Genomic DNA, 25,821 nt, shown 5'->3' with positions numbered 1-25,821 from the left:
TTTCTTCCCGTGACCAGAATGATACAGTGTGGAGATAAATCTGGCTGTACAGGACTACTCAGGATCACTAATGTTTGGCTCAGTGACAGACTAAGCTGAACATGGCCCTGCTTTTTCCAGTCTAGTGTAAGAGGAATGAGTAAGTGTCAGCCTGGAGAGCAACTAGACACAACAGAAAGACAGTGGGATGACTTGTTGAACCAGACTTTTTCATGTCAGCTTGTACTCCAGAGCAGATGGAACTATTTGTCCAAACGGATCAGACAGCTAGTACACGTGCAGCGGTTCAGAATTGATCGGGAGCACCTGCAATGTGAATGTAGCCAGTGAGACAGTGAGGAGGTCCAAGTTTGCTATATATCATCTCCTTCACCTGCAGCAGTGCAGGGGGTGACCACAGCAGCGGCCGTTGGCCACAGCTCTGGTCAGACATCCGTTCGGTTCCTCAGTGGCGATGGAGCATGTTAGCGTTGTTGCACACACCCTTTTCTCCGGCCACGGTCTGTTACGTATAGACGCAGGAATTCCTGCAGTTGGCTTCAGTCTCAAAGTTGTTTGCGTTGCCCTGACAGCCTCCATACCAGAACTGGGCGCAGGCGTTGGCCTCGGGGTCGTAGTACCACTTGACTACATACTGTCGACAGGGACCTGGGTCCAGAGGCTGACTGCACCCTTCATCTGAAAGAACAAAAGGGTGGAGTGAACTTTTTTAGCTCACAGAGCATCGAACCACACTCACTGGGAGCTCTGTTCTGTTGCTGAGGGTCTTCTGCAAGCCAACATGTCAAATACCTGTATGGGTCTAAGTGGACTCTTTTTTTTTAGATAAAGCTCAGCCCCTTTTAATCTGTTCAGAGGGGGGAGAAGGATTCAGATCCTTTGCTGTTCACTTCAACGTTCACTACAAATTAAGTTTCAATTTATAACCAATGTTGTTAAATCTTCTGAGTGGGATAATGTTACCAACACCCACAAGGAGCACAATATTTCTTTGATATACAATCAGTGTGTTTTTGTTTGTGTATCAGGCACATAAACTGGGATTATAATTACAATTTAAGGTTAACTAAGTAAATTCAGTTAGACGTTCACAAGCCTCGCTATCAGGATTCACGTAATGGCCAAAGGAAAAGAATCCGCACAGGCTTTTCTGTCAGCTCTGATCATGTGACAAAAAGCATGTATTCTGAAATGCAGAAATAATTACATGCATTGTCCCTTTGTTTGAGTGCAGCTGCTTGTTAACCGGTGGAGCATCATGTTGCTGCCAGCTCTGAGGTTTCAGATCAGGGTCTGAATATCCTTTCAGAGCAGGTCTCTTTACTCTTACAATATAACTGATTAAAGACGGATTCAAATAGTTTCCATGACTGTTTTAGGTCAAATGCTGGATTTGTGAAAACTTCCACTTTGCTACATTTTGAATGGCCAATAAAAGTATGATAAGCCAAAAATGGCACATCCACTACAGTAGCAGTAAACCAGAATTTAAAATGTTTTTGAACAAAGCTCCCATACAGCAGGTCTTTGCTTTAACAACCCAACTCGCTTTACGTCACATCTTATTTACATGGCGACATTCTTCCCCTCCTTCCTACAACAGGTGGGGAGGGTAGGGTCACTACCATTGGATCCTCTACACTTGAACTTATTTGTAACCTCTGCTTTTCCGGGAGCTGCCCTTTGCTCCCCATTTTATTTGTGCAGGTCCAATTTAATTCTAATCATGTTTGATTGATCATCATCTTGCATTAGAATATTACAGGAGGCATTATTCATTACCAGAATTATTCAAAATGGCTCCTGTCAGTTACGTGTGTAACTGTAAATTGTGTATTAAGATATTAGCGGTGGGTTCTTATTGTAGCTGGTAGCTGGGGGGGGCTGATTCTGACTGTTTTGTATGCTTTTGGGTATTTCAATTTGTAAAATCATCATATTTTCTAAACCCTGCAGCATGCAGCTGTCAGATGTATAATATTTTCCTCAGAAATGTAGCAGAACTAAATAGCACTTAATGGATATATTCTAGTAGAGCACAAGTACCTCAAATGTGTATTTAAATACAATATTTGAGTAAATATTCACCACTGAGCCCAAAAGCAAATACTTTTCCAGAAGCCCACTAACAGGTTAACTGTGCCTGGTGTGTTTGAGCTGTGTGGAGTCCGTCTGTCCACCAAAGGTCCACTTCTTATCTGTCCAAGACAGTATAGTGTCGTTTGTTTACTTGACTCATATGCTTTCAAATAACCCTCCCTGAGAGTGATTGTTCTATGTGACGTACTTTGTTGTTTGGTCGCTATATAATGGTTATTGCAGCTCAATGCAAGAACAAAAAGCTATTTGAGAAAGGATGGTGGCAAGATTTCCTAACCAAGACAAACACAAGATGTGATAAGCAGCGTCGCGATGCGTTGCACAACTCGAGATTGCCCGTCATCTTTTAGTCACGTGCCTGTAGTACACTTCTTTGAAAGTCATGGTGAAATCCAGACGATGATATGTATCAATGGCGTAGCGGCGGAGCGCTACACAGCTGCCATCGTTCTGCTTGTTTACCTGCCACTGATGAGTCTGTCAGAGGTGGAGGAGGAGGGCTGGCCGGAGCCTGCGTGCTCTCTGCCTCATACAGCCAGTCACTCGGAGTCTGAGGACCCACCACGGAGGTCGACCCAGGGCCCTGCTTCCTCCTGTCTCCAGCAGAGTCAAACGTGATGTCTGGCAGCTTCTCCCAAACCTCCTCCAGCAATTCAGTATCAACCAGGTCCTCATCATCCCGACCTGACTCCTGGGACTGGGGAGTCGGGGTGACCGTCTCCACTGGGAGCTCAAGCTGGGAAGCAGAGGAGGAGCTCAGATCAGACGCACTTCTAGTTCAAGCCACACACCACTGTTTTATGTTTCAGCGCAGTCCTTTCTGCCCTCCGTGCAGCCGCCGATGTTGTATAACTTCAGTAAACTATGAAGATCTACTTGCAGAGACCAGGTTAACATCATGTCAGTTTTCATAGCTAAATTGTCCAGACTGGCTTAATTGCAATGAAATGTGGTAATATTACCAGGGCCCAGAGGATGATCTGGTGACCCCCCCCTTTTCTTTTTTCTACTGTTCATCCAGCCAAAATTTCCCTCTGACAAAAACACTGATCAAGTGATGAGCATCTTGAAAGCTAATGACTGAATTTCAGTGGAATTCGCTGAAAAATAGTCATGCTCCCCAAAGGATGAATCCTGAGGTTCTTGGCACTATAGAAATATGTTAAGTAAATATGTTAAGTAATTTAGAAGAATTGTTGTCATTACATAGTGAAAGACACAATTCTTTAACTACTAATTTGAGGGATCTGTTATTTGTGTAAAACAAATATTAGCCAATACACAGTATTGTTACAAACTCTTTAAACTCTCAGTTATTCTTATTTGCATTTGCCTGAAACATATGGCATTGGTCAGACTCTAATCCATACTGTTTTGGCACCCTAGACTGATTTTAACCACTGGAGAAGCAAAACCACACCTTAAAAGCTCAAACATCGTAAAACTCTACTTTTCATAGCAATGGGACAACTTTTATCTTTTATCTATTTTTAGTTTTGGTAAAGCAATAACCTAACTTATGTCTATGATCTGACTCATCACTGCAATTTCTTTAATTCAACAAAACAATTACTGTTATGGTTTCCTCGTCTGGAAACTCTCTGTAGCGGCTGTCATCTGGAGCCTCTGGGGGGAGTTCCACAGGTGGAAAGACAGATTCCGGTAGAAATGCCGTGGTGTCATCCTGCTCACATATGTGGCTCAGTATTTTGCTTTCCAGAGCTGTAGCAAACGAACAAAGAGGTAACATTACAGTTTGTACTCATCACATGAACTGAATGGGAAAAGACTTATTTAACAGATGAAATCTAAACCGGAGCAGCGCCCACTTTTCTACTGTAATATCAGTGACAACACATTGACCCACATGCTGAGACATCATTCACAGGACAAACTATGTGGCTCTTGCCTAATGTCAAACTAGCATGAGACGGCGCGTATGGACTGACCCCCCCCCCCCCCGACCCTACAGTCTGTCAGCCATCCCAAGTGGAATGGAGTATCGTGTGAATTTAAAATATATACAATATGTGCACTGCTATTTGGCATTTAGTCTCTGACCTCGTCACTCACCGCCAGGAAATAACAAGCGGCATAGCTATGAGCAGGGAGCGCCGACTACAGTGCTCATAATGATACTCAGAGCCCGTGGGTGGATGCACGGGTGGAGGAGGGACAGCAGCAGCACATGACAGCATAGCTTTCAGATGGGCGATAAAACAATCTCCATTCAGGACTGTCATCAAATTTCTGTCAATATAAATGATGATAAACTTTGGACATTGTTTAGTCAATATGGACAGATCGAATAGGAAAAGAGGAAAAAAAAAAAAACAGGGGGGCACAAAAGTGTTGGTCAAAGTGAACTCCTGTTCATTATCTGAAGAGCCACAGAGCACAGATTAAGATGCTCTGTGCTTACGTGCTGTTGGTTGGTGCCATTTACGAGCAGCTGCTTTAAAATAGATACCAAGCCATGTTTGTACAGTTAAATCTGTTCATTATGTTATTCTGTTTCTTTATGTTAATAAACTATATTTTAACTAATGAGACGTCTGTTTTCTTCAGGCTTCGTTTGTTGCTTATTGCTCAGCCCTACTTTCAGGTGAACAGTGTGACAGCAGTACTAGAACAGTGTGACAGCAGTACTAGAACGATTACAAAGGTGCCTGAGATAAAACAGTATGTGCAGTGAGAAGAATACACAATGTCAGCGTGGTGGCTGTCTGAACTAGCTCGCTGTGACAGAAAGTGAAGTGCAGGATTAAAAAAGATGATATTGCCCCCCCCCCACTGTGTTTTTTCCATCTTGAATAAACATGTTTTGGGTTTTTGGTCTTTCCTGTACTCTACTTTAGCTTGCATCCCTTTACATTTTGGTGAATCTGTGGCATTTGTATTAGCTGCAACTAATTCTTGTTTGCACAGCAACCATGGATACACAGACAACTTCCACTGGATTCATGCAGATACTGAAAAAATGTAGCGTAGATTTGAAGAAGCCTATTTTTCTCTTGGATTTCCAAACAGATTGAATGATGCTGACATGTAAATGGTAAATGGACTGTAAGCAACGTAGCGATCTATCATGTCTGTGTCTCTAAGTTTTAAATCTGAGAGGGTGCAAGTTCCTCAGTTAGGTTTGAAGGGTTCACAGCCGCTGCTGTATTGATACATTCTCTACTGAATGTGTCAGCGTGCCAGTGTCGCATGTCTTCACACTGCGGTTGTTGTTTATGTGAGGTGTGAGGCGACATTGTTTGCTTACTGGAAAGAGTCCTGAAGTCGTCCATCAGGTAGAGGTGCTCTTCATCAGGATCAGAGGCGATAACATTCATCTCAGCCTGGAACTCTTCGTACAAAGGGTCAGTCTTGTTCACGACTCCGATGACGAACATCTCTATTCCATCCATGTGCGCCTCTGCTGCCGTTTCTTCAAAATGCATGACGTCACGGGGGTCGGCCTGTCCGTCGGTTAAAACCACAGCCACCTTCCTCACACCGGCCCGTGAGGCCTGGAACAGCTGGTTGGCACGATGGATGGCGCTGCCCGTGAAGGTGCCCTCACCCAGGTAAGGCATATTCCTGACAGCAGCCTTGACGTCGTCCTGGCTGGACTGCTGCTGCAAACTGACTACCACCATGTCCACGTGGCTGTACAGCACCACGCCGACACGCGCAGCCTCTTGGCTCACTGGCACCCGGTCGATGAGAGCGTTCACAAAGTCCTTCACCAACTCAAAGTTCTCCGGTCCCACACTCTCAGAGCTGTCGATCACAAACACCAGCTCCAGAGGGCTCTCTCTGCACTTGAGACCACAGCCTGATAATGGAAAAAAACAGCAGGGGTGGACACAAAAACATGAACAATTCTAAAGCAAAGCTCTGCAATAAGTTCAGTCTCTTTGCAGCTTCTGATCTTACTCAGTGGAACTAAATACACTGCAATAGGCCTGCAAATGAATACTGCATGACTGCATCATATCATTAAATGTTTTCTTATTTTGCTGACTTAATTCACATGCATTAAAAAACTTTTGCTCCCAACTAAGCAACACAAAACAGATCACTAATGACGGAAAATGACTGCAAAACATGCTAAAATAGGTAATTTACCACATATTTCCTTTATAATCCTGATGACTTCTTCTCTCTGTGTACAGAAAAAAGAGGAGTAAAACATTAGATCTTATATTTTATCGTTGTAAAGATGCAAAGCTCAGTAGTGCTCGGTATCACTTCACTCACTGTCAGCCCCTGTTCCCCCTTTTCTCCAGGTCTCCCCTGGGAGATGAAAGGAGCAAAGTGAGAGAGTGAGTGAGATTAGGAAGTGAGATTCAGAACATTTAGGCGTATTTACGTAAAGAATGTTCGCATGAGAACGATTTATAAGATGGAAACTGGATCCTGCAGAAAAGAGCAGAATTATGCATTGCTTGTTGCCACGGTGTCTCTTTTGGTACAACCAATAGGTGTGTCCACAGTCAGTAATGTTCAAATCCTATGACTAGGGACTTTAGGGGTGAATTGGTCATCAGACCTGTCAATCACATTAAAGTGATAATTACAAAATTATAGCTGAAAAACAAATAATTCACAGACTGTGATCACAGACCATTTAGGAGATTGTCGTAGAAACCATGAAGTATTTTAAGTTTAATTCTCCAAGATGGGGCATTCTATGTTACCATTGGTCCAGTTAATCCAGGTTCTCCAAGGTCTCCCTTGTCTCCTCTCTTTCCTTGGTCTCCAGGAATGCCTCTATTGCCCTGTGTGTTTGTGGGAAAGCACTTAACTACAGCAAATTTGCAGAACTAGCAATCACAGTCACAGGTCATGAAACCATAAGCACGTGCAGCAACTAGATTATTTGTACCTTCTCCCCTGGAAGGCCATCCCCTGGTGGCCCTCGAGGGCCCAGTGGCCCCTGAAACCCAGGCTCTCCCTACGGATAAAGATGAATGAATTACTAATTGTGACAAAGGCACCATCAGCAAGTGGACTTTTTGTCCGTAGAGTGAACCACCACAGATTGATTGATTCGATGTAACAAGTCAAGAGGAGACTATGATTATTCTTGTGGGGAAAGATAATGGATCACCAGTCCACCACAGCTGGTGCTGCATCCTCAAAAAGTACCTCACCAAGTAACTCATCCTTGGTGAACAACAAGATCCAGCTGGAACACATTTGTGAACCCATGGTCTTGACAAATGTCCTTTTCAAGTGTTTTTTTTTGCCTACCTTTGGTCCCTGGATGCCCTCTCCTGGAGGCCCTGGCAGGCCTGGTGGGCCAGGCTGCCCTGTGGAGCCCTGGAAATACAATACATCACTGTCATCATTGTGATCTGCAGACAAAATGGTTTCAGCAACAGACATTATTTAACTGCCTTCACACCTTTGGTCCAAAAAGTCCAATTCCAGGAGGACCTGATGGCCCTGGCACCCCCGGTAAGCCTCTGTCACCCTGACACACAAAACAGACAAAATGAACTTTTCCCACTACTTGTGTTTTTAGTTTGTTCCATCTCTGCTTATGTCTCATAACCTCTGCTATGAAATTCACACCCATATCCATCTTTCTGAGGAGGTCAAATGACTTTGCTTCATTAGTGTGGCTGTATGCTGTAGTATGCTATGGCTATAGCTTAGAAATAGAAATATTATAACTAGTTCTCACTCTGGTACGGTGAATGGAACGACAGCCCCCATGAGCCTCAGCCGGTGTCCCTCACTTCATGAACTCATAAAGTAACAATTGCGCCTCACCTTAGCTCCAGGTAGTCCTTTCCCGTCAGGTCCCATCTCTCCTTGCACTCCTGGTAAGCCAGGAAGCCCCTGAAGACGAAGAAAAAGATGCTCATTTACAAACCTTTTTTCTAATGCATTAAATATGAGGATAATTAAATGGAGATGACTGTGTCCTCTCACTTGTGGTCCTGGGAAGCTATCTCCCTTCATTCCTGGCGGCCCTACAGGTCCGCGATTGCCTTTGTTACCCTGAAGGAGGAAGAGAAGTCAAAACAGTCAAAATACTGAGATAAAAGAATATATTGGTTCAGCCCAGTCTCACCACGTAGCATCTGACTAGCACAGCTTTGTAAGGACATTTCACGTGTTACATGTACGTATGTTTTGCTTTTCACGTGTCATTTTCGGCCATGTAGTCTCTACAGACTTATCTTATGCAGAGTCAGGGTGACCTTTTACATGCACATGTCACAGAACAATACCAATGTAGTGACAAACAGCTCGTAAGTCCGAGGAGATCTACAGATTGTGACAACCAAAACCAAACCAAAAGTCAGCGTTGATTCATTTTAACTTCCACCACGTATGAAAGTTCACTTTGGTCATCTTTTCCTAAACCTAACCATGTGATTTTGGAGCCTAGACCTAACTAACACATTTATCATTTCTATCTTAACCATGGAAAGAGATTTTACTTGATGCTGTGGTGTGGGCAATGGTATTGAATAAAGTTTAAAATGCGTAGACATGACACGCAAAATGTCCTAAAAAAGCCATGCTGTATGCTTATATGTGATATTTCAAAGATACTGCAGTGTGATATGACTCAAAAATCCACACAGTATAGTGGTTAAGTATTGGGAAAGTCATTTTAATCAAGAAAACTCAGAAAAACTACAACATGCTAACTACAACAGTGATTAAATCCATGTTCATATTACCTTTGGCCCAATGATTCCTATTCCATGTTCTCCAACAGGCCCAACTGGTCCAACAGGCCCAGATTCTCCCTGTTATGTGGACAAATGAAGACCAAACAAACCATATTAATGGCTACTGATCGGGACATAATATAGGCAATACAATTTATCTAGTTATGCACCCCCCCTCCAAATTGGGCTTTGTGTTATATACCATCATACGCATACATAGTTGTGGTAAACAGATGATTCGTACCCCAAATCAAGGCTAAGCCTGTATGAATGTAAAACAACTAAAGTCAAGCTTTACACTGTGTCATGTGTAGTAAAGTTACTGTTGGTGGTGCTTGTAGATTGTAGTAGGTTAATATGAAGGGAGGTGAACAGTTCTGCACTGCAGAGATAACCTTGCCTCAGCCATCAGTTTGTGGTTGAAGCTACGTTGTCCACATTTGAATCATGAAAAATGTAGAGGATTATACAGACGCACCTTACAACCACCTTGATCTTATTTCTATCTGTAGTGGCCATCCTACATATCAATAATGATTAACTTTCTCTCCCAAACTTAATTACATTCTTACACACACATGAAAAAGACAGTAACTGAAAGGTTGATTATCCCTAATTGCATAGAAAACCTAAGGACACACCAGGGTGGTGAGTACACAGGGTCAAGCTCATACAAGAAGTGAGTCTGCACAATCTTATATAATGTACTCAAGTACTGTACAGAAGTACTGCACTTCTACTCGGCTTCACACTCTTGAACTACAACACTTTTAAAGGTGCCATTCTGCATACTGAGTCCTTTTCCTTTTGATACTTTACGTGTATTTTGCTGATAATGCTTCTGTACTTTAGTTTCTCTGCTCCCCACCTATGGAACAAGCTTCCTGAACACCTAAGGTCTGCTAAAGCTGTCAGCTCATTTAAATCAGGCCTTAAAACATCACTGTTTACTGTGGCCTTCCAACAATAGAGCTACATAACTGTCTTTTCATTTGTAACTATATCCTATTTATTTTCTTGTGCTTTTATTGTCTTTTACATGCAGTTTAATGTCCCTGTGTCTTGTTTTGACTGTGTTTTTATTGTATTGTGTTTTATGTCCCTGTAAAGAAGCCTGAATTGCCTTGTGTCTGAAAGGTGCTATATAAATAACTATGCCTCGCCTTAAGCAAAGGATTTGAGTACTTCTTCCATCCCTGAAATGGACAGACAAACTGTCTGTCTGTCTGTCTTGTAGAAGAGTGCTCTGCTCGTGTTTCTTGCCTTCATGGATTCATTCTGGAAATGTCACCCATCATTCAAACACAGCAATGAAGTTGAGGAGTGAAATGTTAGTATAACTTTCCTTTGGTAGAGTGCCTGCCAAGTTCAGGTATTATTTTTCTGTTAATGTAAAAATAGCAGGACTGAGTTGGTCTGACTGAAGGTGTGTGATTTACTGGGTGTCATCACCTTTGGTCCTGGTAAACCACGGCCAGCAGGTCCAGGTAGGCCCATCATTCCTGGGGTTCCAGGCTCTCCCTGAGCAAAAGAGTCAGTGAACTGTCAGACATGAGCATGAAACACAGCAAACATTTGTCATGTCTTTTCCTAATAGCAGTACAAAGGCTTTTGTTCCACCAGTACAGGTTCTTAAGCAATATGTTGCATTACAGCTGCTTTGTCAGGGGTCATTATTCAAATGTGACCATTTTAACGAAAGAATTTGAGAAAGAATTATACAAATTCATCTGTTGTGGCCTTTAGTTTTAGGATTTTAATCACTATTACTATTAGCAGTCATTAGAATGACTTGTAGTGTCTACTCAAATATTAAGACCAAACAGATTTACCTCTCAAAAGTCTAAAGTCCTGTTTTTTCTCATCCAACCCCCGTAGCATACTGCAATAACCTCTCCCCACAATGATGCATGCAGAAGACATTTGAAGGAGTAACCTGCACCAGGTGTTCCCGCTCATCCCTCAGTAGCATCAAATTGGCTATACAAGTCACTGGTGGTAAACATCAACACATGTATGAGGTTCAGTTCTCTGGTAGCATTTATATCACTATTTCAGAAGCCCGTTCATTTGAAATGACTCCTTAAAGCGCCTATGGTCAATAATTTCCATGTGTAATTTGAAAGATGACTCCCACAGTGAGGAACTCTCAGAGAAGCTCTGCAGTTTGAGTCTTTCTCCCACTTTTAGCTCATTGTTTTGGTTTCATGCCCCCGAATGTTCCTTTCTTGGTTCAGTTTCAAAGCTCTCATCAAACCACAGCTGCTTTCCACAAAAAGCTCTGATAAACTGGACACTACTTGCTCAGCGCCGGCCTGATGCAGCTTTGGTATGCTGCGGCCCATTTAAGTCAAATCACGTACTTTACTCACAGCTAACCATTATGCAAACAGTGCCATGTTTTGCAAAATGTTGTTGAGTTTCGACCCTCAGGGCCACGGTAGGTTTTGTTATGTTTTAGCCCATTCTAAACAAATCACATACCTTACATTAGAGCCCTGCGCGGGACTGTTTTTTTAATCCCATTCCCGGCGCTCCCGCTGGATTTCTGCCTATTATCGCCTGCTCCTGCAATGTGTGTGTTCCACGCCTGCCTGCACCCACCAATGCTCTGACCTTTCCCACCCGCACATTAGTGTTCCATTCATTTTGTGTTTTCTCCAATCTCGCAAGGAAAAAACACAATGTGTAGTATTAGTGAAGAGATGCATACCTGTTAGTAGTAACATAGTGAAATTACATTCTCCTCCTCCGCAAAAAAAACAAAAAAACACTTTGATTTGAATTTTATAGATCATTTGGCAAAATGATTGCCCTGTTTGGTCATTATGAGCCTCCATACCTTATATATGTATCCATGGCAATGGGTTGTGGAATCTCAGTGAATCTCAAGCCAGCAGTGCTCCTTGTCAAAGTTATAAATGATCTTATTCTGTCTAATGCAGTGCAAACAGTCTTATGTTGTGGTACCACACACCAATACTGTTGCCATTGTTGTGTTTAGAGCTTGTTCTCTGAAGCCGACATTAGCCCAACACATGTAGTGTACCTACAGCCAGACCAGACGACATGTGAACCTCACAGTATTATAACGGGTTTTTTAACATACCTTAGCTCCAGCAGGTCCAACTGGGCCTGGAGACCCTGAAAGTCCCCTTGCTCCACGGTCACCTCTATCTCCCTGTGGAGAATTATATAGATATGACGTCATGCAGTACATTCAGCCCCTCTGGTACTGTACCAGGAAGGTACTGTATATAGACCAAAGGTTCATAGGCATCTTTGCTTTGAAAGGTCAGTACAATAATTAACTCAGCCAAATTTGCCAAGATATTGTCAGTGCAGGTATGTAAATACAATATGTACCTAAAACACTTCTGCTTGAAGAACTGCTGTAAAGTAAGAATGCTTTCACATTTTTTTGGGCCATTTTTCTGCACCCCAGTTTCTATGTTTTCGTGCATAATTGAGACATTTGGCCATGTTTCCACGTCGAAGGTTTGGCTTTTTGGCCACAATTCTTCTATGAAGACCACTTCTGGCCAGACTTCTCTGGATAGCAGATGGTGGATCTGGTCCCACTGGTTTCTGCTGGTTCTGAGCTGATGGCTCTGCTGGACATCTTCTGATTTCGAAGGGAAGTAAACATAATGTGTCTTTCATCAGCTGCACTAAGTTTCCTCTGCCAACCACTAACGTCTATGGTCCTCAACGTTGCCCTTTTCTTTGTGCTTCTTCAAACAAGCTTGAACATCCTGAAACCCTAGTCTGCTCTGAAATCTTTGCCTGGCAGAGACCTCACTGATGCACTAGAACCACCTGGTGTCTTGTTGCTGTGCTCAGCCTGAACATGATGACCTGTGACATCAAACCGTCTTCACCAACCTCACCTTGGTAGCAGAGTTTGGCTGTTCCTCCCCCAGTTTTAAGCCTCTTACAGCTGTTCTGTTTCAGTTAATGGCTGTATTTCTACCTACATATGAAACTGATGATCATTAGCACCTGTTTTTCTTCCATTTGCTCACTTTGCATTTTGTAAATCGATTAAAATAAACCAATTACATTTTGTATTTTTGAAAGCATTCTTACTTCTTACAGCTTTTCTTCACACCTGCCTAAGACTTTTGCACAGTACTGTACATTCCTTTGTTTTTACAATTTGCATGTGCATGCAAGGGCTACTAAAAAGCAAAGCCACATTTCTTCATGTTGAGAGTAAAAGTTTGGAAATATAGTAGTCGGGTAGCAGCCGCACCGTGGATGTTTAAAGATTACCTTTTCTCCAGGGATGCCTTTCCCCGGTGCTCCCTCTGGACCTCGCAGACCTGGCAGCCCCATATCTCCCTGGATTAAACAGCAGATCAAACTGTGTCACAGCGTTAAAGAAGCATTTTCTAGAGAATCGTACGCCAGTTTTGTGATGCTTGTGAGTGTTTTCTCAACAAAGAAGTTCATTTCAGATAAAACGATTTGCAGATAAAACTGTGAGCTGATATGATATGGGTACGTTTATCTATATCCACATATCGCTGAGCAAACAGCTGGAGGACATTCAGGCAAATCCTCGGTGCATCCGGCTAAAAGTGTTTGTTTCTGCCACAGACGGGTTCAGGTTGTTATTGTCTGACAGCTTTATGGAAAGGATCCCAACAGAGAGAGACCTGGAAGATCCTTTTGGTTTAACCAGTGACAGGACTGGAAATTGTGTGTTACACAAGTATTGTGTTGAATCCAAACTTAAACCACCAATGTGACACAATATCACGATCAAACGAACCCATCTAACCGTATTCTTTAGCATATTAGTCACTGAATATGTTCAATATCTGGGCCGCACTCAATCCAGATTGCAACTTGGAACTACTCAAAATATGACCTTTGACCTCCATTCCTAGACTCACCTTCGCCCCAACAGCTCCATCCTCACCAGGAATGCCAGGTATCCCAGCAGCTCCATCAGGCCCCGGCTCCCCCTAAAAAAACCACACATGAACTAAAAACGTCTCGGCCATGACGTTTCTATTCTACTGACCATGATTTACTCAAAGGGCAGTTCTGACCTTTGGTCCTAGCTCACCAACACCCCTCTCTCCCTGAGGTCCAGGCTCTCCGGGGAAACCCTGATCACCCTGTGAACGACACAAATCAGTGGCTGAAAGACGCACCAGATTTCCAACAACTGAAAATGCACGAGTGTTTTAAGTGCTGCGGAGCTGGTGTCAGGACGATGCTGCTGTGTGAACCACCGGCTTTACAGGCATTATACAGTCTGTGTGATCGCGTCACGTGTTTGCTTCTTGCCACCTACCTTCAGCCGTGAGTGGAGTGCGTACTATGAGAAGCACAATGTTGTCATGATCAATACAAATGATGACCAGAGCTGCAAAAACCATCAGTGAAATATAAAAGGAACACACAATCGTTTTCCTTTTAAGGTGCTGTGTGCCTTGTCAGTCCCTGGAAGTACACTAAAAAAAAAATGACCTGGATATTTTAAGTTAAACAAGTTAAACAAAGAGGATAACATGTAGTAGTTTGAGTGTATGGCCAAATAATAATTAGGAATGAATTGATAAATAATTAATAATTAATTAACAATTAATATATCACTTACATCTATTAGTATTAGTGTATTACAACCTACCTCTATATGAAATCTCAATTTACTGCCAGAGTGACATGAACTATTTAGTGTTTATCATACAGGAAGGAGTTAATGAGGGGACGTGTCTATGATCCATTCCCAGAAGTTCCTGCCCTCTCACTGCTTTGTGACACAGAGATTACTATTTCAGTTCACTGTGTAGGTTTTGCTGAACAGTGGCCAATTACAGGACTGTAGTAAACACTAGTAGAAAGTATATTTACTGTTCTGTACTCCACTACATTCCAGAGGCAAATACTGTGCTTTTTACTCCAGTGCATGTACGTAACAGACCACAGTAATATGAGCCATTATCATACTTATCATCAAAGTATTCCTCTACAAAATATGAATGAATAATATAAAAACCTTAATATCAACTCTCCAATCATCTGCTACTAACCTTTGGTCCAACTATACCCAGCCCAGGAGGTCCTCTAAGACCAGAGGGCCCAACTGGCCCTTGGTCCCCCTAAAGCAGGAGCATATTATTAAAACAGTGTTAAAACAATATAGGATACATTTTCATTCCAGCATTTTCATGTTCCTTGCCTTTTCTCCTTGGATGCCCGCCCCTGGAAACCCCACCAGACCCGGCAGGCCAGGCGCCCCTGTGTTTCCCTGAGGGTCAGACGTGTGAGGGGTGAGCAGGTCATCCTACAGCATCAGCATGTGCGTCTGCAATCCCAACCGTGTTTTTACAGGTATGCATACCTTATCACCTTTGTACCCCACTCCTGGAGGTCCACGGTTGCCCTTTGGACCCTCATACCCCCTGTCACCCTGTAAGAAACACACTGGGAGGGTTAAGAGAACAGGAGGGCCTCGAGGAACAACACGTCACCTAGGCAACTTAACCCCCATTCATTCACCTGTAATCTGAATGATGGTTAAAGCACTCATTTGTGATAGTTTTATCCCTGTACTGTACATTCCAGACTGCCTTAATAAAGTACAAGCTCGTTGTAGTGAACCAGCTTGCCCTGGAACTTACCTTGGGCCCTGAGAGACCCTCACCTGGAAACCCTGGAGGTCCTTGCATCCCTGGTGGCCCTGCTGGACCCTAAACACACCAGCACAACAACAGTAAATGTTAAATTCTCTAAGCATTGAAAAAGTCATTCTCAACAGCAACATGTGTTTTCTTTTTTTAGAGAACGCAAACAACTTCATTCAAGTTGCTCAAATCCAGATCTAAAAATCATTTCAGCTCCAAAGATCAGGTGGCTTTACGCTGGGTTGGTTAAAACTATCAGTCCCTGCGGAAGTGATGCTCAGGATTTGTATGAAATATATTAGCTATGAGAGAATTTGCTGTAGTGTCGCTACCACAGTCCTGTGCACTCACCGAGGTCCCTGGTTCACCCGTACCCATCGGTCCAGGAGGGCCTGGTCTTCCTTGGTTCCCCTTGTCACCCTGAAAAACAAAGTGTCCAGATTAGAGATAAACTGAAAAGTGCACAGAATATTCACTGGCCATCCTGCAGATAGGTACATGGATAAGGTTTTCATTTAATTTAACACAAATCTAAATTTACCTTGGGACCAGGGAACCCAACGCCGTTATCTCCTGGAGGTCCTGATGCACCCCTCAGTCCTCGTTCACCCTTTTAGTAGAAGGAAAAAGAAACTTAGAAACGTGTCCACAACTTTAACCTGGGAACATACTGATATACCTAATGGATTTGCAACTGGATTGTCTTCTCACTTTAGGTCCTGGTGGACCCTCTGGACCCTGGTCTCCAGGTCCTCCCCTGGCTCCCTGAGATAGGACAAGGAATATATATGATTCCATAATTAACAAGAAGGAAATGGGAGGAAGATATATTAAGACATTCAGTGTACTTGACAATCATTTCTTTTACTGAAGAGTTAAAACAAGGCAGGTTGTGTTCTTCTTTTTCTTTTTCTTTTGGAAAAGTCATTTCCCGTTCTTGTCACTGCCAGCTCTGTGGGATCAGCAGTCATTACCACAAGGATCCCTGTTACCTGTGGTAGTTAGTGAGTCAACTGCACCACCCAAACGTACATGGTCAAAATTTTAGGGTTTAGTGGTTGGAGGTTAGGCTAAGGCCAAAATAAGAGTTACATATGGGTCATTAAATCTGTAGTAAATTGGCAAGTGACACTTTGTGGAGCTTATTACTTATTAATCAGCGAGGAATCAACACGTGGTGGTTAGAGCACACTGAATGAAATCTGATCGTAGTATGTAAAACCTACCATACTAAGAGATGTACTAAGAAGTGAACAGTGGGCACTTAGACTTTCAGGGGACAACGAATCCATTTAAATGTGGCACAACCAGAGACCTTTTTCTATGCTCTGCTTTCTTCTCACAGACTGCACATAGGAAGTGGATGAGAAGCAGTATCACCGTCACGCCACTCACTGGTTTGTGAACTATCATTCTTGAAGCCTTCCACAAAACAGTGGTTTGTCACAAGGTAGCTCTACAGCAAACCTGCTTCATGGAGCTGTGACTGGCCACTGCTGGACTCTATGAGGACTGTGGAGTATATGAATGGTTGCTCCACGTGAAGCTCTTCTATCCTCAAATGTTAGAAATCAACAGAAATTCAACTTCATGTCACTAAAAAGCGACTTTATGTCTGACTGTGATTCATGTAAGTGTCATACAGAAGTGTTAAAACTATCAGGGCTTTTATATGATTGGCAATTTATCCATTTTGAAGCGAATTACGCATACATTAATCACACGTTTGAACATTTTAGTCAGTTATGATTCCGATGATGTGTGCTTTGATCACTCTCAAAGTTCAATCTGGGCTTTTGGATGCATTACCATGCGATGTGTCGGGCACAATAACAGGAGGAATGTTGAATGAGATAGAGTGTCTGACTCAAGCAAGTGTCTGGTTCTGCAGTGAAATGCCTGGAGACCACTGACTATGTGAAAGGTGGGAACACAGTCTTTACTGATGCTCTTCTTTTTCCTTCAACAATACTAACTTTAATATGAACATCAACTGACTGATGATTTCTTTCTTATCTTTAGCTCAGATGGGATTTTTGTCTCCTTCCGCCCTTTCAGGTGTCGGTCTGGTTGAACCACTGCACAGCGTTTTATTCCCCATGTACAAAACATAGTTTTTGTTTCAATAAAAGGCCACTTGAGGGCGCTGCCACTTGAATATAGACACATTATTTTGGGGGCAAATGCCAAACAACATATTTTATGTTTATGTTGACATGTCTAGGTTTATGTGCACGAACAACGCCAGGACAATGAAACTGGAGCAGCTAAATGGAATTCAGCCATTGCTCATTTATTATTTACAGCTTTTTCTATTGTGACATTCCGACATCTTGCGTTTTAAACTCAAGATTTCCATGACTGAGATGGTCAGCTTCCACTGTTTAGTGATTGCTTGCCTTATTGCTTTTGCATTGACAAAACACAGTATTTAGTGTGTGTGTCTAAGTCGGGTCTGCAGAGCTCTGTTCTACTGTGTTCTGCTCTGTCCAAATTGGAATAAATAAATAAATGATTGAATGAAAATAGACGTGATTTGCAGTAAATGGGCCAAAACACCAGCAGCACCTTTAATAAACTGAGATATTTTTAGAATGTGATGTTGTTAAACTGACATAAGATATAAATGGCACAGAGACTTTGTCAAGCTGTTTAAGCACTGGTGGATCCAACAATGCGGCGGCGTGTGATGGTGCCATACTAGTGTGTGTAGGTACATTTCATGGGAACTGGAGACAGATCAGAAGGACTGAGAACCTAATGGCACTCTGATGATGGCTGCTGTTGTTCTACCAGTGCTGAAGGGGGCAACAAGCATTTAAGGAGAGAGCGAATGGATAACATGTGCCCAAATCCTAATCCTCTGGGACAACGTCTGCTCAAAGACTACAACCAAACATTGCAAGCTTGGATTCCCCGCTTTACAAATGCTACATTAGGAGGGGGATAAGACCTAATCCACAGCTCACATTCCACAAGTGCAGAGCAGGAGATGGACTCAGAGTGTGTGGCTTTCACTGCAGCACCGATTGTTTCAGCACGGATGTGGGGGGACACAGGAATCTTTCAATTTGACCACACACCCATTCAGGTATGAAAGCGTACAGGCGTTGAGTTTTATTACATTTTTTACATTGAAACATGTATCTGTCTCATAGGTGTACTGCATGATGCTAATATCAGGCTTTTAAATGAAACAGAAACATCAAAGGTCGAAACATCACCTTGAAATTTCAGTCTGGTGGTCTAGTAGAACCACAGACTTCAGCATTTTGGGAACTACACCTATTCAGTTCTTTTCTGAGGGTGACATGGACAGATCTGCACTGATCTGTGCCTGCCTGCTAAGAGCTGGAGTCAGGATGTGGTTAGCCTAGCTTAGCATAAAGACTGGAAGCAGAGGGAAACAGCTAGCCTGGCTTTGTCTAAAGTTCAAAAATACACCTACCAACAACTTAATAATTCACACATGTTATCTCGCTCATTCAACCTGTACACAAACAGAAATGTAAAAAAGTTTATCCAAACGCCTACAACTTCTGAAATATATCTCAGCTTATAGCAGACATTACCAGTTGAGCTTGATGACCACAGACACAAAGGTCACACTCCTTCAGGATGCTGTACACACACTGTGCATGGTTATTATTCAGGAAAGAAATCCAGCACAGACGTCCCCTTAAAACTAAGATTCTATGTTTTTACATATCTCTGTATGAGTGGCCTATGATACACATGTGCTTTAGAGGTGTTTCTAGGCATACTCTTGAACTATGGACTGAGCCAGCTGTCTCCTTCCAGTCTTTATGCTGAGCTAGGTTATGTTTTCATCAGATCAGTGTCCAATGTGAGGGATAATATCTGAACTAATCCGCAAGTTTTGATGTGTAAATGTTAACTGAGGCTCTGTGTGTAACGGGATATCAGCGTACTGCCACTATTCATGTACAGACTATGTGCCAAGTGTTTGTGAATGGTTCAAAACGTCACCTTCTCTCCTCTGGGGCCTCTGGGGCCAGTAGGTCCAGCAGGAGCCTGGGGAAACACACAATATAATATCATTGTATTCACATACAGCAGAGCAAAAAGTCATCACCATCGTTATCATCGTGGTAATTAAACAAATAGGAACATTATGAAACGTACTTGTTCTCCCTTTTTACCAGGGGCACCGCATTCACCCAGTTCTCCCTAAAACGTACAGCCAGTGAAGATGCAGGTAAGTGAAGGTTAAAGCAAAGATGTTCCAAATCAAAGAGCTATATTTACATATACCTTTATCATATCAATATAAATGACCAATATTAATCAAAATAACGACATACCTTTTCCCCTTTGCTGCCAGGTCGACCCTATAGAAATAGAAATTTTACATACATTTTTCTTAAAATTGTGTCAGAAGGTCAACCTACCAACATCAAAATAAAGTAGGACTTCTAGAGTTCATAAGATAATATATTGCTAATTGTTTCATATATTCAAGCAATTTCAGAGTCTAGAGTCTAGTGTAGAAACATGTTGCATTACTTTGGATTAGGAGTTCTGTTAACTCATCTCTTGTTCCGATTACTATTGGAATAAATTACTCAACGAAAACGTACCTGGTGTCATGTAAAGGAGATATGTTCCTGTTAAATTAGTTAACATGTGGAGAAATACACTTATTGAGGAAAAGACCAGCACACACAGGCATCAGGAGGTGATTAGCCTAGCTTAGCATAAGGACAGCAAACTGTGACCTTTTACAGTCTGGTAGTCACTGTGAGATTGCCAAACGTAATGTGCCGTACAAAGACCTTAAACATACCAAAGCCTGCACTCATGGAGTGTACCTGAAACCTGTGCTACAGCCGAAGGTGCTGCACAGAAGTACTGGACAAATGAATAAGGAACTGCTAATCAAGAAAAGGTTCCATCACAAAACTCTCCACAATGACTAGCTGATTAATTGATTAGTCGATAGCTTGATGGTGCACTAATTCCTTTTTCAAACAGAAATTCGTAGAAAATGTGATTGTCCCGGGTTCTCTAATGTGAAGATGTGCCACTTTTCTTGGTTTTGCATTGTAATAAATTGAGTATTGTGGGGTTTTGGACTAATTGTCAGCATTTGACGACGTCCCCTTGGACTCTGGGATATTGTAATGGACATTTTTCACTGATTTCTAATGTTTTATTCATAAATCGATTCATTAAGAAAAAAAAATCATAACCTGAAGCATAGCCTGAAACTTGAAAAGAATGAAAAAGAAGTCAGAATAACTAAAAAACAAGACTTTAACTCCTTCAGCTTGGTAACTTGGATGGAAGATGGAAATATTTACCAGTACAGTGTTTTTGATGGTGAGACACCGTGATAAAAGGGTCAGTATAATTCATTTGGAGCTCAAAATAGAAAGTAGCAGTATATGTACCATATTCAGATTTAAATGATCGCTCGAAAACCTGTAACCCAGGCGAGAGAAGGCTGAGAAAAATATTCAATGATTACCTCGAGGCCCTCCATTCCTGGGCGTCCATTAATGCCAGGTTCCCCCTACAGTGACCGAGCCCAGAAAAAACAGCACATCAAACAACACTTCATGGATTCTTTCTGTTACCAGTGCTGGATTACAGAGACAATAGGGACTTACCCGAGATCCCTTTGGACCTGGAGCTCCATCAGACCCCGGCTCGCCTGGTTTCCCCTAGATAAAAGTAAAGGGAGAGATTGTGCCGAATGAGAATATTTGGGCCCCTTTTAGTTTGGATTCTGTGTATGTATAAGCATAGGTGAGGTGGGTCAACCCCAGTGCGACCTGTCTGTAACCCCCGTCCAACATAAACCACCACCTCAGTGCAGCAAAGTCTCAGACCACCGCAGCCTGTGTGTTTGTTCATGTTAAATCTTCTATCCTTGACCTTTGCCTCTTTTCAGTCGCGCTACCAGTGAAAACAGCTCTGTCAGCTGGCCACCTGCTACACTTGCGTTGTGGGAAACATTTCCTGCTCTTTCACGTCTCTTCCCTGCGGTGCTTTGGATACAGGCCAGACGCACCTGCTGGTGGAGGTCGCCGGCGCGGGTGCTGAGGACGGGAGAATCCCCGGCCATTCGGGGGCAACAAGCCACTGTGCGAGGCTCACAGGCCTCTGTGTGGGTGAGGACGTAAACCTGAATGGTACCTGCATGGCCCAAGGACGGTGAGACCGGTCAGCTGGTCTGTCCACCTGTCACTCATGCGAAACTTTGATATCTTTAATGAAATGTCTTCATTGTCCATATGATCTGTATCGATATCGAGTTTGACCGGACAATCCCAACTCAAGGTCCACGTATTTCAACAATTAGCTGATTTCGAGCATAGCCTGCAGTCATAAGAGCTACGATGCACACGCATCAACAGATCTCCATCTCCATCCAGGCCCCGTTCACTTATGAAGACCGTGTGAAAAGTTAGTGGACTTTGAGATGGAATTGTTTCATAAAACTAGATTTTAGATTTTAGATGACAGCCCTACTATTGTAGTGTGAAAAAATGGATGAAAGCTCCAGGAAAAGCTAGTAAGTGGACCCATTATTTATCAAACTGCTGTTTCCAAGGTTAGGAATAAAGTTCTATGCTCATCTACAGCATCAGCAATCGTCATAGATCGATGTATGCATTTTCTTTTGTCGTGTTGGCTCTCTTCTGCCTGATGGCTGTCCTTCTTCGTCACAGCGTGACCAGGTAAAGATACTGGGCTGTTGGCTGATTGGTTGGCCAAACTTCTGCTCTTTTTCATTGGTTCTTGTAGCTATTGCAATCTATTGATCTATTTATCTATTCCGTATCGCTTTCGCTTGTGGGATGTATAAAATGTTCCGACCATTACTGGAGAATTGATTCATCCAGTAAAGCCTGGTCTGCTTGGCTCATGTATAGCAAACTAACCACAACGTGTCCCACTTGGTTTTAGAGTGGTGATTAATATGTTATTATCTTTGCGTTAAAGGGGTCCAACACAGATTGTATTATACCTACATGGTAGCGCAGAAAGGCTGGTTAAGACGTAGTATAGGAAGATTTAAGAGAGCACGTTACGATGCACTCACCGGGCTTCCAGGGTGACCCCTCTCCCCCCTGTCGCACAGACAGTTCTTTGGCTCTGGGCACTGAAATCAAGACACAGGAGAAGAGTCAAACATAAATAGATAGATAGATAGATATTCCTTTATTTATCCCACAATGGGGAAATTTCGAGTCATCAGCAGTTCTGATTCACACATACAGGATACAGTTCACACATACAAAGAAAGGGAATAAAAAAAACACAAATGATCAATAACTCGCTTTAGATACAAAGCAAGCAATAAGCAAGCAAGAGAAAAGGTGGCCTCCCGTTTGGTGTTAATAGCATTCTTATCATAACTATGTTTTTTAATGTTGGACGTGTTTAGTTAAAAGATCTCATAGTACTTACCCCACTTCTGACAATTATGTTCTGAAAGAAAAAAGACAGAGTCAGTCAGAGTCCCATCCTGCAGAAGGTCACACTTCAGAGGTACCTATGCATCACATCCAGTCATATACATTACAGTTTTCACTTTAAACAAAAACTCACTGCGCTGTGTGTGGACACGCTCAGTGTGTGTGTCCTCCGAGCGTGACAAACGTGCTGAATGTCCTCGGATAACATTTACAAAGTCTTATTGAATGTTTTGAACCCTGCATCATCTTTTTGTTAAACTTCCTTGCATGTTTTTCCCCAACAGCCCGCCCTCTTAGTGGCGCGTACTGCTCTACACAGTGGTCTCATTGAAATGAATGAGGAGGCAGCGTTTCTTAGCCTGCCTGGGAACCAGACAAATTGTGCCCCGGCTGTTTCATCTGGTCCCCTTCCTGTTCAGACAGATCGCCCGCTCAATAGGACACGATACGCCGTTGAGGCAATTTCGTAGACATCCATGTTTTATGATTAAACAAACTGCTGCACTTAAAACTTTCACTTCATTACGTCACAGGTGTCGTTACTCTGACTGGTTGTAGGTCTATCCAATTGCATCCAGAGGCATTTTGGTCTGCACCCATCGGTGACACCCTTTGGAAATCAAACCTAAACTGAGAGGTTCATGTATGTAAGTCGTTCAGTGTCAGGCTGGTGTGGCCTGAATGTGCCCTGACCTGAGTCCTAACCTTTTCGCACGCGTCCTCCTCTCCATCAACTACGTGTGCTCACTGTGATCTATGTTTCATGAGTTCTAACTGCTGTGGTTTCTCCTTGTGAATGCAAACGACACCACGAGTGAAGCCTCAGACTACAAAACTGACGTGACCCTCACGCAGCCATGACTGACCAGTTCATTAAAGAGCCTGTCCTCCAGCTGACCGTCGGTGAGGCTGAGGACGTGCTGCTGTGGGGGCGCGCTGGCAATGGATCGCAGTTTTGTGCGTAGTTTTTCGTCCTTGGGGGGGCCCGACAGCCTGATGGTGAACACCCGGATGTTGTGCTGTTTGGCCTCAGCAGCTGCTGTCACAACACTGGGGCTGCGCGGGTGGTCCGTTCCATCCGTCATCAACAGCGCCACCCTCAGGCTGCTGGAGGACGTCTCGCGGCTGAACACCTGGGTGGCATTGGTGATGGCGTAGGCGGGGAAGGAGCCGTGGCCGATGAAGGTCATGGCGGCCACCCGGCTCTGGAAGACGTCCAAGTCCTGCCAGTCTCTGAAGTTGTGCTCCACGGACACGGTGCTGCTGTACTGCAGAGCTGCCAGACGCAGCCGCAGACGCCAGCCGGCCGAGTAGAGCTGCATGAGCTTAGTGCTGAAGCGCAGGATGAACTCCTTCTGTTGCTCAAACAGCAGAGGCTTGGCTTTCTCTGAACTGTCCACGATGAACATGATCTCCACCGGGCAGATCAGGGCTAAGCAGGGGGCAAAACATAGCAATCATCATCATTCTTTTATTCTGTAATACAGAGAATAATGATTGCTTAGTTAGCATCATTGACTTCTTATCTTCCATCCTATGTTTCAGGGCTTCTGATGGTTAAAAACTTTTCTCAACTTTCACATTCTTCTGCATAAGCTCAGCCCTAATGCCAATCTGCAGCACATAATACAGTCTGCAGCGAAATATTCTAATACTTAAACTGATTGGGGCGTTGGGGTGTTACTGCAGAGACCACAGTCACCACAGTGTGAACAAAGCCACACAGCCCTACTATTATAACTACCCTCTATCAGGGCATCTGCAGGATTCAGAAAGGGAAGCTTTGTTTCACCTGCAATGGTCTCTTCACCCACCCAACACTGTGCTCCATACCAAGATATCTTCACAACTAATGACCATTTGATATGAATTACTAAGGACTACCGTTGGGCTCAACTTTCTCCTGGATACTTTTGGTCAGTGACAAGACATCTTGAAAACTAATGAGTGAATATCCACTAGAACAGGTCTTACATATGGATATGGGCATTGGCCTCAAAGAGCCAGCATTGATGGAGCAGTAATTTTTCATTATGCTGCAAAGCTAAGGTCCCCCAGGTGATCCAAATCTAGAATGATCAGCTGTCAGCTGTTGCTGCATCAGGTTAAATCAGCAGAAGAGACACAGCTAACCCCCGGTAGTACACGTCTTCTACATGGTGCCACCGTACATCGTTATGGAGCTGTTATGGTGGGACAATTAAGTGTCAGCTCTGCTGTCAATCATACAGTACACACTAACACAGATTCTTTGAATGAAAATCAGCATTTCTAATTAGCATTACATTTTTCTGCCATTACATCCTGAAAGAAAATACTTCTATTGAGGGCTTTGACGTAATTTATCTGTCTACACATATTTAGTTCTCACAATAAGACACAAAGCTCCAACTTCACATAATGTAAGACTTAATCAAGTTGTAGTAATCGGGCTTCAACACTTACTTTTGGTCTCATTAATGACCTGGTTATCATCTCTCTGTCCTTTCCTCCGTCTGTTTTGGCATGTGGTCGGACTCAACAGAGCCAACATAAGGATCAAAACCTTTAGGAGCCACCACGTAGTCATTATTCAGTCCAGCTGCTCAGCCTGCAACAACGGAGAGACGATTACAGCAGCGCAGGTTCTAAATTCTGCTTCTATGATTCTTAACAATGGGCAGCATCAGTCTTCTGGCTTCTGCCACACAGCATCACACCTATTTACGCTCAGCCAGGGGTAGCAAAGGCTGCAATGGTCTCTTATCGACACAAGAGGGAGATAAGACTGCAACACAGATTACACAGTTGAGTTGGTGTGATGCTGTGATGGTGATGATGGTCGACAGGCTCACAGGTCACACAAGTCAGCTGTCTGCTCCTCATTTCAGCTGAGGTCACACTTTATAGCCACAGCTGCTGTTTGACATTGTCACCTCAACCTTATGGATTCCGCACTTTGCATTTTCT

The 25,821-nt window shown here is 43.1% G+C and overlaps 1 protein-coding gene across 1 annotated transcript; it reads right to left on the bottom strand.

Moving 5' to 3' along the window:
- Window positions 1-505: 505 nt before the first annotated feature.
- Window positions 506-25,441, bottom strand: col28a1a (collagen, type XXVIII, alpha 1a). Its single transcript, XM_070846740.1, has 33 exons — window positions 25,318-25,441; window positions 23,724-24,304; window positions 22,497-22,556; window positions 21,058-21,111; window positions 20,916-20,960; window positions 19,750-19,776; window positions 19,571-19,615; window positions 19,415-19,459; window positions 16,136-16,189; window positions 15,966-16,034; window positions 15,776-15,844; window positions 15,422-15,490; window positions 15,142-15,210; window positions 14,980-15,048; window positions 14,831-14,899; window positions 13,844-13,912; window positions 13,685-13,756; window positions 13,059-13,127; window positions 11,893-11,964; window positions 10,236-10,304; window positions 8,793-8,861; window positions 8,032-8,100; window positions 7,870-7,938; window positions 7,499-7,567; window positions 7,345-7,413; window positions 6,977-7,045; window positions 6,789-6,869; window positions 6,349-6,384; window positions 6,217-6,253; window positions 5,369-5,923; window positions 3,674-3,822; window positions 2,563-2,836; window positions 506-678 (listed from the first exon to the last, which is right to left on the bottom strand). Exons 1-33 carry the CDS (start codon window positions 25,439-25,441, stop codon window positions 506-508), a joined length of 3,519 nt encoding a protein of 1,172 aa, XP_070702841.1.
- Between the last annotated feature and the right edge of the window lie 380 nt (window positions 25,442-25,821).

The sequence above is a fragment of the Pempheris klunzingeri genome, chromosome 16 (assembly GCF_042242105.1).
Source record: "Pempheris klunzingeri isolate RE-2024b chromosome 16, fPemKlu1.hap1, whole genome shotgun sequence".
Classification (NCBI taxonomy): domain Eukaryota; kingdom Metazoa; phylum Chordata; class Actinopteri; order Acropomatiformes; family Pempheridae; genus Pempheris; species Pempheris klunzingeri.
The sequence above is the reverse complement of the archived record's forward strand: the minus strand, read 5'-3'. Positions and strand labels throughout refer to the sequence as shown.

What these genes read in the sequence shown, in the direction of transcription:
- col28a1a (XM_070846740.1), bottom strand. Translation starts at nt 25,441, where the DNA reads ATGACTACGTGGTGGCTCCTAAAGGTTTTGATCCTTATGTTGGCTCTG. An exon ending in CAGGAATGGAGGGCCTCGAG is followed by an intron (nt 19,777 to 20,915) that starts GTAATCATTGAA and finishes CTATTTCTATAG; the next exon opens with GGTCGACCTGGCAGCAAAGG. An exon ending in AAGGCATCCCTGGAGAAAAG is followed by an intron (nt 11,965 to 13,058) that starts GTAATCTTTAAA and finishes AATTCTCCACAG; the next exon opens with GGAGATAGAGGTGACCGTGG.